The 10842-nt window shown below is 37.1% G+C and overlaps 2 protein-coding genes across 5 annotated transcripts in view; one reads left to right on the top strand and one right to left on the bottom strand.

Moving 5' to 3' along the window:
- Window positions 1-554: 554 nt before the first annotated feature.
- Window positions 555-3271, bottom strand: LOC111808537 (high mobility group B protein 7-like). Its single transcript, XM_023694597.1, has 8 exons — window positions 3069-3271; window positions 2298-2380; window positions 2161-2209; window positions 1957-2073; window positions 1785-1842; window positions 1064-1108; window positions 894-983; window positions 555-820 (listed from the first exon to the last, which is right to left on the bottom strand). Exons 1-8 carry the CDS (start codon window positions 3182-3184, stop codon window positions 758-760), a joined length of 621 nt encoding a protein of 206 aa, XP_023550365.1. The 5' UTR covers window positions 3185-3271; the 3' UTR covers window positions 555-757.
- Window positions 3272-4970: 1699 nt separating this feature from the next.
- Window positions 4971-10842, top strand: part of LOC111808532 (helicase-like transcription factor CHR28) — a 19337-nt gene continuing 13465 nt past the window's right edge. Inside the window, exons 1-5 of one of the 4 annotated variants that reach the window (XM_023694577.1) lie at window positions 4971-5155; window positions 5495-5639; window positions 6080-6216; window positions 6359-6583; window positions 6671-7215. In XM_023694577.1, the coding sequence (XP_023550345.1) occupies window positions 6427-6583; window positions 6671-7215 (702 nt within the window). In that variant the 5' untranslated portion in view covers window positions 4971-5155; window positions 5495-5639; window positions 6080-6216; window positions 6359-6426. Of the gene's footprint in view, window positions 5156-5494; window positions 5640-6079; window positions 6217-6332; window positions 6584-6670; window positions 7216-10842 lie in introns of all 4 variants that reach the window. The other 3 variants (XM_023694579.1, XM_023694578.1, XM_023694581.1) reach the window with 3 other exon arrangements.

Genomic DNA, 10842 nt, shown 5'->3' on the forward strand with positions numbered 1-10842 from the left:
AACTTGGTGCAACTTGGAAGGTAGACCAGCCGATAGCAGTTCCTCTAGCTGATGGTGTGAAGCACATCATAACCAGAGAAGACATGATGGTTTCGAGGTCAGTGATCGCGATTTTTCTCGTGATGAACAATATAGCCAATTTTAGTGATCAAATTTTCAGATTCCAAAATTCGTTGTTCTAAATCTCCAACTGGTGTCTCCAATTTACGTGTAACATTCACAAATCTCTCTACCACGGAAACGACAAGCATGGACTATAGATTTACACTCCACGTAAAAAAAATGGAAGAGATAGTAGCACAAAGTGTCGATGTGCACTAAAACCAAGCTGAGACAGAATGAGACATGATCGTCAAAGACAAACTCAAAGAGATCGAGTACAATCCCAAATCATAACCTCAGAATTCAAAGTCTCATTATCATACAACTATAAAGCTTTACTTAAATTAGGTTGTTTCTTTCCATTTCTTAGCAATAAAATCTAGATAATTTAATATTTAATTAGAGATTTTTTATATTTCAAATTATTAAAACAATGAAACTGCATAACTAGATTGGACTAAGATGGGTTCAAATATAGACTGGAGACCAAAAACAGAACACCAAAAATCTAGCATTTGTACCATATTGCTTCAAACGCAACCATAGAATCCAACAGCATTTTTACTAAGTTAGACTCTGAATGAATTTACAACAGAAACAAGGCAGTGAAGAAGGCTATTTTCTAGCATTACGAAAGCCTACCATGGAATCTCTCCTACTCTTCATCTGTTACTTCTTCTACCTCCTTCTCTGCAACCTCTTCTGTTTCCTTTTCATCCTGAACAAAGATCCCACATTACAATTTGCAAAATTGAACACAATAATTCAACATTTTAGAGCTTAAATCTTACTTCTTCATTCTCAGCATTTCGACTTTCTTCTAAGGCCTTTTCATACTCCGCTTTCAGCTCAGCAGCTTTATCTTGGTATGGCTTCTTCTCCTGTTAATCACTTTAAGGTTTAGATGATATGATTCACAAAACGTTTACATGTTTTCAAACGGCGAGTAAATCTCACTCACTTCATCGGTCATTGACTTCCATTTCTCACCACCTTCCTTTGCAACCTATAAAGATTGGAATACACAATCAGGAGCGAGGATACAATGATTTGGGTTATTGATACAATTTTATTTTATGTCGAGGATTATTGGAAGTGAGTCCTGCATTAGTTAATTTAGTAGAAGATCATGGATTTATAAGTGGGGAATACTATCTCTATTGGTATGAGTTGAAGAAGCCCAAAGCAAAACTACGAAAGCTTATACTCAAAGTTGACAATATCATACCATTCTAGAGAGTCATGATTACTAACATGATATCAGAGCTATGCCCTAAACTTAGATATAACAATAGAATCCTCAAATATCAAACAAAGATTGTGAGCCTAAAAAATGTAGTCAAAAAGTGACTAAAGTATCAAACAAAGAGTGTACTTTGTTCGAGGGCTCCAAAGAAAGGAGTCGAACCTCAATTAAAGGGATGTTCGAGAGCTCCATAAACCTCAAGGAAGGCTTATAGTGTACTTTGTTCGAGGGGAGGATTGTTAATGATTATTGGGAGTGAGTATAAGTGGAGAATACTTCCCCTTTTGGGGAAACCCAAACCAAACCAAAACCATGAGAACTTATACTCAAAGTGGACAATATGGTCCATATGAATGTGGACAATATGGTCCATATGAATGGTGATTCCTAACATTATATTGGAAACTTAGGATTGTTTTTTTGGATCTGTGCTAACCTCTTTCACGCCTTTGGAATCAGGATGCGCTTCTTTGTATGATTTTCTGAAGTCATCCCTGAAGTAGCACAATGAGCAATTTCAGCAAAGACTCAGGTAAATTTGATAATACCATGTAGTAATCTGATAAATTCAACACTTGAAAATAGAAGGGACATGGGGAATTGCATACATGAAAACGAAGAAAGCTGTAGGAGGGCGTTTGGGGGCATTTGGATCTTTGTCTTTCTTCCCTCTCTTCTCCGTTCGGGATTTCTTAGCCTTTGGTTCTGATGGTGCTGATCTTTTCCTGTACAGCGATACAGTCAAGTTAATACAATTTAAAGCACCACCTTAACCAGACAAAGAATCAAGAAAAAAAAAATTAATAAGATACTTTTCTGCTGGCTTTTTGGCTTGAGTTTGCTTCTCGACAGTCTGAGCCTCTGCCAAGAAACCAAAAACATGTGAGTTTCGACTCAAAAGACCTCAACGAACAAACAAAATATTCAGGAATTCACGCGAAAAAAATACCTAAATTCGTTCTAATTTTGGCGTCGAGGCTGCAGCTGTGCATGCTGATTAGTGCTGCCGGAACACTTTTGCCGCACTCGTCACTGTAAGCCAAAAAATGACCATTCAAATCAGAGGAATTAATTTCTTACATCATCAATAATAAGCTTAAAACTGCTGCTTCCGCAACTCAACGGGTTACTGTAAGACGAACATTTCATTCGACTATGTAACTAACTCGGACTGAAAAGCAAACTGATAAGCAGAGACTATCAACGCTTAAACAACAAAAATTCTAAAACCACAATTTAATTAGAACATGATCGAAGCAATGAAGTGTTGGGAAACAACACGAACACGCCAGTAAAATTTACAGAAAAACGAAACCGGTATAAATACGCAACATTAAAAAGGTTCATCAATCATCCTACATCCTCTTTAGCACTAATCCAGCCAACGCAACTCAACGAAAAGGTTTATGGAGAAAACGAACAGTGCATTCAACTCTAAGACGAAACTGAACTAACAGACGAACTGAGAACAATAAATTAAGGACGAAAAATGAACTCCATAAACTACTATTTGTAACTAAAGTAGTCAAAGAAACGGAGTGTTAGAAAGTATATCACAGTGACGCCGATGAATCAAACGTAGAAATGAAAGCAGAAAGAAAATACCAGAGATCCACAACCTAAGTATGTCCTCTTTAGTCCTAAGCCAGTCAATGCAACTCAAAATGAACATGTAAGCAAAAAAAAAAAAAAATAAATAAAAAATGAAACAAGAACGCACCATCGAGCAAAAGCACTGCCATCTTTGGCTCTCACAAGCGAAGGGCCAGTAGTGGCGGCAGCGGCCGGAGTAGCCTCCACTCTCTTTCTCGACTTCGATGATCCTCCACCGGCCATTTCCTACTCTCCGCAGCTAAATCAGTTAGTTCGAAAACGCAGACGAATTGAAGCCAAAGGGAAGTTTCTTCAGCGTAGAACGAAGCGTCCTTTGTTAATAAAGCAAAACAACCAAGAAAGAGGGAAATATTTTGTAAATTTTGGCGCCCTTACTCCCCGCGTTTTGCTTTCGTTTCACGAGGATCGCTGACATGGCTTCATCTCACCCGTTGATTTTGAACCGTTTCGTTTCGACGTTCCAAATTCATACTTTCTTTGTCACTGTAAGAACGCTCATTAAATGGGCCTTGACTGCACTTATTGGGCCTTGAATAAACTTGGTCATGGGCTTTTTGGGTTGAACCAAAAGCCCAACTCTAGCCGACACGTTAAATGGGCCTAGACTGACAAGTTGGGTTTGATATGAGCCCAACCAACTCTAACCGACACGTGCCATTAAACCAGCATACCAAAGTCTTTCAATTAGTTTTGGTTGGTCAGCTTGATTTTGCTTGTAATATTATCTACAACATTTCATAAATATTTCCAAAATTACCCTTTTAAGTATAATCATTTAGAAATTTGTAGGGACGTCGGGATCTACAATACATAACACGACAAACTAGAAAGATATCGTGACATCTGGATTTCACTTATTATTAGATTGAGAACCATTATACACGAGTTTCGTTTTGTAAATCGAGACCAAACACCTCGGTTTCACCTATTTTTATGAAGTACGAGTTCATCAGTAGCATTAAAAACTTTATTTTTTAGTTTAATAGTATGTGAGATAAAGAGTTCGAATATGCTGACCTTTTCGATCGATGGTACATATTTTATGTCAAATGACCTCGTTCATGTTGACTCATAACACTGTAAAGTTGTTCGTGCGTGCTGGAGAACAGCTAGAAGAATAAAAAAAAATGCTAAATTATAAAAAAGCGTGAATATTAACGTATGTTAATTCTACTAGAACTCGAGTACGCGAAATTTGAGCCATTGAAGACCATATGACCACAAGGACCACCAACTTTACTTGCATTACGTCAAATTGCAGGGCAAAAGTAGTAAAAGTATCTTTAAATTGATAAATACCCTCCACTTCCGTTCACTATTTGAATTTAAAATATTTACATTTTAAATTTACGATAATCGAAACGACACAAAATTAAATCTATATACATCAAACAGTTAGTTAAAAACCCTACGTTGGCTGGGAGGAGAAACAAAACATTGCTTATAATGGTCTAAAAACATGTTTTTAAAACGGTGAGATTGACAATAATACATAATAGGCTAAAACGGACAATGTTTTTATAGCGGTAGGCTTGGGCTATTACAAATGGTATTAGAATCATACACGAGACAACGTGCCAGAGAGGTGCTGGCCCCCAAAGGGATGGATCGTGAGATTCCACATCGGTTGGAAAAGGAATAAAACATTCACAACAAAGGAGAATACACGTTTTAAAATCGTACGACGATTATACATAACGGGTCTAAACAGACAATATCAATTAGCTTTGGAACGTTACACTTCAACTCTACGGGTCGTGTCATTGAAAACCTAATAGTTATAACGGTCAAATCTAAGTCCGAGAGTAAACGAGCTTAAACGAGTATAGATTTAGTTACGAAAATTTAAGATTTATAGATTTTTTTTCCAAGAAAATTGGAGGTGCACTACACGAGTACAGTCTGGATACTCACGGCCGTTAACTCGTCGTCGATCTAAAATTCCGCAGACCAAATGAAAAAGGAAAAAAAAAAAAAAAAAAAAAAAAAAAAAGCAAACAANGAACGGAAACTTCAAACCTCAAACCCTACGTAGTACGGAGGGAGAGAAGTTACTTCCTCTGCCACTACAATCTGCCACTCCTCGTATGAATTTCTTCTTCTTTTCGTTCATTTCCATCGCCACATTAATCGGCCTTTAACCATTCACCGTCTTGTTCGTCGATCTTGTTCAGTTCACTTCAATTTTTGAAGGTAAGTTTGAATTTGTGTGTGCGAATCTCGGAGTACTGTTGGTTTTGTTATGGGATCTTTCTTTTTTCTTTTACCCTAATCACTCATTTCGCCTCATGCATGCAGCGTCGAGGATTCGATGCTGTTATGTTTATAGGTTGAGTAATTGAAGTTCATGTTCAACGTTTTTTGGGGGAATAGTTCTTGATCTTCGAGTGACTGGTTTAATGGGGTTGGCACGGGAAGCATTATGTTTTGTAGACGAAGGAAAAAAAAGAATTTAAGGTTTTAGTTTCTATTTAGAAGGGTAATTTGAAAGTGGAATCGTTGAATTTGATGCTCTAATCGGTTTTTTTTCAGGTGCTCGGGTGCTTCGAATTTTTTTCGGGATTTGGATTTGGACTGCTTTTCTTGCATTATGGGGATACCGTGTGAGCATGTTTGTCGATAGACCTGCTACTTCACGATTGGAGTTATAGCAGATTTTTAACACTATGTGTTTAAGGTAGGAGAATAAACATATATGGGAAACGTGTGTAGTCTATGGAGTTAATTTTTAGCCTTCCATTTCAATTGCTTTCATTGTCTCTGTCATCAGCTCCTTGTCCCATATTCTAGGAATGATGAGGGGGTCTCTCCATGTTTTTTTTTTTTTTTTTTTTTTTTTTTTTTTTTTTTTNCTGGCTTGCTACTTCTGAAAAAGTTTCAAATTAAGCATACACTATGCATTATTATTATCAATCGGTGACTTATGTGACTGTATATTTTACTGTAATGGCGTTATTTAACTTACACAGTATCTTTTTACTCCCTGCCTGTAGATTTCTTAAGTTTCACAAGTTTCTCTTTACTGAATTCTTGATGTTTTGACAAATTTCTCTGTATTCAACTAATAATAAGACGTATGACATTTAATTTTTTTTCCTTTTCTTTGGGTATTTGCAGAGATGTTTTTGATATAGAGGTCCCTGCTTAATGAATATGCTGCATCTGAAAAGATTTATAATGCAGCATGGCTATGTGTTTGATTATTCAGTCTATCATTGAAAATTCGTTGATTTAGCTCAGAGGCACTTCACATTGTAAGTAGATGTTTTTGTAACTTTATATTCTTAGATTGCTCGGATTACGTATCTGGTGGTAGCAGCTGATTATCTGATTAGTCTGTTGCTTATCTATTGGTTTTTTTCGTAACAAGGCAATTTCTACGGTTTTCAGTGGCAGTTTTGCTAATCTTTGTGTAGCTTCTTCCTTGTTTTGTCGAAGAAGAGAGATCTCGCAGTTGAACCATCATGTCTGTGACTAACCTTATAGAAATTAGTTCATCAGACAGTGAAATAGAGCTAGAATATATTAGTGACAGTGACGATGCTGCACCAAGTATTGGGGAACCTAGTCACAGCAGAAAGCTTCCTCATTGGGCATCCACAGATTTTGGTCCAGGTCAAAGTGAGTTGTGCGCAAGATTATTAGTTCTTTTTAGTACTTTCTCAAAAAAACTTGTAAAGGGGAAAAAACTGACAATCAAATTTACAGGTAATGTTAATAACAGCCCACATTCTGGTTCTAATGGCGATGCTGGAGCCTCAAATCATCATATTGTCCTCGCAGATGATTCTGATTATCTTACTGAAAATGGGAATACTGGTCTACCCCGAACTGTGAATTCTCGAATTGCAACCACAGCTGGTGCAGATTATGAAAGATTATCTTCTCAACAGGCTTTTAAGAGGACCCTTCCTTATACTTTTCAGTCACATGCACCCCCTACAAAATCAAATAACTTAGTAGACAATGTGGGCAGCAGTCAAATTCGTGATGCCCACATCAGTTCTTATGATTCAGCAAGGCCAAGTTCAACTAGCGGCAGGGTTTATGGGAGAGAGAATGTTTTCAGAGGCAACGGCGACGATGCTGTTAGTTCTGAGAACAGGGATTACAGGGTTCTCCCTGTGAGTTTGGCACCAGGGAAAACTATACCTTCTTCACAGTATCCAAGTGAACATCCCTACCGCTCTGGTTATGGTGAAGAAATGGTTGCTGGAAGTGATGAGAGATTGATTTATCAAGCAGCATTGGAGGTATTTTTTATATAAAAACTTTTAGGCTATTGTATTTTAGTTTTGACAAAATTCTCATAACTAGATTTTACATTTTAAGATTCTTTGGCTTTCGTTACTAGCAAATATGGAGATGTCTATTTTGAGATAGTAGTCCATTTCTTCTTTCCTTTTAGTCTAGGCTCTTCTCACTACCCACAACAAAGAAAAAAGGAGAGGAGGGTTTGCCTCAAGGGTAATGAGGATAAAATGCACCATTTCAAGTGCCAATTGTTTTCTTTCTTTCTTTATTTATTTATTAGTTTTTATACGAAACATGCTACCATTTCACTTATTAGGTAATGCCTTTAGCTGCAAACAGTGTAAAAGTGGTTCACGTCCGGTTGGCCTTTAAGCGACTGAGAGCCCTTCATAGAAGGCCACCATTGATTCTCATTACATTTGTATTTGGAAGCAATCACCTACCTCCACAAAGCTTCCTTTTCTATAAGAAATGCCCAACCCCATTTTGCTAAAAGAGCCCGGTTTCTATTGGCAAGGTTACCATTACCTAAGTCACTAACCATTTCTTTGATTTCAATTTCAGAGAACGGTTCTTCCTGAATAGCCTAACTTTGAGTATTAATGGCTGCCACTTCATTCTAGAATGAATAACACATTTGCCACTTTTCTTGTGTATAATTTAGCCAAAGGACACAAACTTATTCACAATCAAGTTTTCATTTAACACGCTTTCTCGAGACTCATTTTGGATTTCTTTGGTGAGTTTTTTTCGTTCTAGTGTTAACATAGTTATGGAAGAGCTTTGTATTTTCATCTCCCTCCATTCTCCATTTTAGCTTGCACCTCGGCCTCCATAGATTGTCTTCTTTTAGAATTACTTCTTTGAATTGAGCTTTGAGTAAAGCTCTTTTCCTCTACTCATGGGCAAAGATCCCATGGTACTGCTCAGCAGCATCCAAGGAACTGATGGCTTTGAGGGTTTCCTCTTTTTGGCTGAGAATAACGTCAAATTTCTCCTTACCCTGATGTTTCAATCATGGTTTCATTCTCTTCCATTTTTGCATAAAGACAAAACCTGGCCAATCTTGGAGAATCAAATTCTTCCATTTACAATCAAGGAAACTCGTGAAGCTTTTTTCACTCAACCACATGTTTTGAAATCGGAAAGGTGTAGAAAGTAATTCAATGCAGAATCGAGGCTCTTTAAGAGGAAAACTTTTGCATCCAAGTGAATTTATTCGTAACTAACACAATGGGGAAATGGCATGAAGTAATTCTAGAATCAAGGTTCTTGAAGAGGGAAACTTCTCCATCCACTCTCTCTACTAACCAAGAAACAATCAAGAGGGAGAGGATAGGTTATTTTCTACTATTCGTTCAGATAAACAGCCTGTAGATAAAGGAATATTAGTAAGGTCTAACTTGTCAATCAATCGATTTAACTTCTTCATGCTTCTTGTGATTCTATCACCTAGGGACTTTTCATTAATCCACCTAGTCACATTGAAGTCACCGCCAACACACCACAAGTTGGCCACCAGCTCACTGATACCATAGGTTTCGTCCTACAACCATCTATGTTATGATTAGTAGACTACAGTCACCTAGAAAGAAGTATCATTAATCATTTGAATTTCTTTTATACTCTATTTGAAAATAATTGATCCAATTCTATTTTCTTATATACTCTTTTGTTTGTACCGAAGATCTTTGATTGCCCATTATTTCACCAATTATTAATATAAGGTTTTAGGAATCTACAAAATTTTTTTTGGAGGGCAATTCATTGTGGAAAAATATTGTCCACCAATTAATCATATGAAGTTCTAGGAATTTATAAAACGAAAGAGCAATCCATTATAGCAAGCATACCCTCATGACTCATTATGTAAAGGGAATCTTTGCTCCCCTCACCCACTTTCATCTTTGTTTTTGAATGAATTAAGTTTTTTCATTTGTTAAGTAACAGAGTCCAACATTTCTTTTTGTAACCAAGTGGTTGAGGAGGTAACCAAAAGACTTTGGGCTTGGATATTGAAGGTTTGATATTAATGGTCGAAGTGCCATCCCAACTTTTCTTTTTGTAACCTATTGGTTGAGGAGGTAGCCAAAAGACTTTGGGCTTGGATATTGAAGGTTTGATATTAATGGTCGAAGTGCCATCCCAACTTTTCTTTTTTAACCTATTGGTTGAGGAGGTAGCCAAAAGACTTTGGGCTTGGATATTGAAGGTTTGATATTAATGGTCGAAGTGCCATCCCAACTTTTCTTTTTTAACCTATTGGTTGAGGAGGTAGCCAAAAGACTTTGGGCTTGGATATTGAAGGTTTGATATTAATGGTCGAAGTGCCATCCCAACTTTTCTTTTTTAACCTATTGGTTGAGGAGGTAGCCAAAAGACTTTGGGCTTGGGTATTGAAGGTTTGATATTCATGGTCGAATGCCATCCCTCAAAACAATGGCATGGTCGCATGAGTGGAAAGGTGGCATTGAAAACACATCTTGATATCTGCATAAGACCTACACCATCTTTGATCATAACAATTTTCTAATTTAGGAAGCCACAATCGCTTTATATTCTAGTACCAATGCCTCTTTCTTGTCTGATGAACCTTGATCATTGCCCTAGTGGGATTGGGGCGTAATGAACGGATTATTGTAGCATTAATAACTCCTGCTTAATATTCACCAAGCTCTACCTTTCTCACTCATTCTAGACATTAACTTCTATTTACAAGATTTCATTCTAGAAACTGACTTCTACTTTACAAGATTTCATTCTAGAAATTGACTTCTACTTTACAAGATGAGGATCGTCTCAACCTTTTGCATAAGAAATCTCTCATATACTTCATATAGAGGTGAAGTAGCTTGTGATTTGGTTTCAAACAATTTGAATTAAAGCAAGTCTTTCCCATGATTAAAGGCCGTAGCCTAAAATAAGAATATTGTAATCCGGGACATGAAGCAGTTAAAGTTGATGATTTGTTTTTCAATTTTCCGTCTGTTTGTGTGAAAAGTATGTAGGATCTAATTAACCTTAAGCTATGGGGCCTAAGCTAGCCTTTTGAGTTTAACAACTAGTGGGAGTAGAGATTCATACCTTTGACCTCTTGGTCGAGAGCATATGCCTAAGCCAGTTGAACTATGTTTAGGTTGGCATGAGGCTTAAGCCAGTTCCTAAACAAGATTGCATAATGACGCCTCAGGCCAATGCCAAATCTGCACCTTCAGATATACAAAATCTTCCAAACCATCTTCTAGTATTATAAAAGGTACAACATTGACCTTGGACCCCACAAATTGAGCCCACCTACTAGAGCGTATACATAGCACAATTAACCTCTACTATAGAGCACTTTTCCTGACATTTATTTTAAGATGAGACAACTCAAAAAACCAAGTGGTTTCTTAAGGGAAAAAAGGAAAAAAATCTCCTTGTTTGAATGAAAAAAAGTGTCATCAGTGAATTCGAGATGAGCGAGATGAAGAGATGAAGCTTATCCCTTCCAACTCAAAAGTATTCAATTACCTGTATACATAGCACAATTAACCTCTACAATAGAGCACTTTTCCTGACATTTATTTTAAGAGGAGACGACTCAGAAACCTAGTGCTTAAGGGGGGGGGGGGGGGAAAAAAAGG

The sequence above is a fragment of the Cucurbita pepo genome, chromosome LG13 (genome assembly GCF_002806865.2).
Source record: "Cucurbita pepo subsp. pepo cultivar mu-cu-16 chromosome LG13, ASM280686v2, whole genome shotgun sequence".
NCBI classification, from domain to species: Eukaryota; Viridiplantae; Streptophyta; class Magnoliopsida; order Cucurbitales; family Cucurbitaceae; genus Cucurbita; species Cucurbita pepo.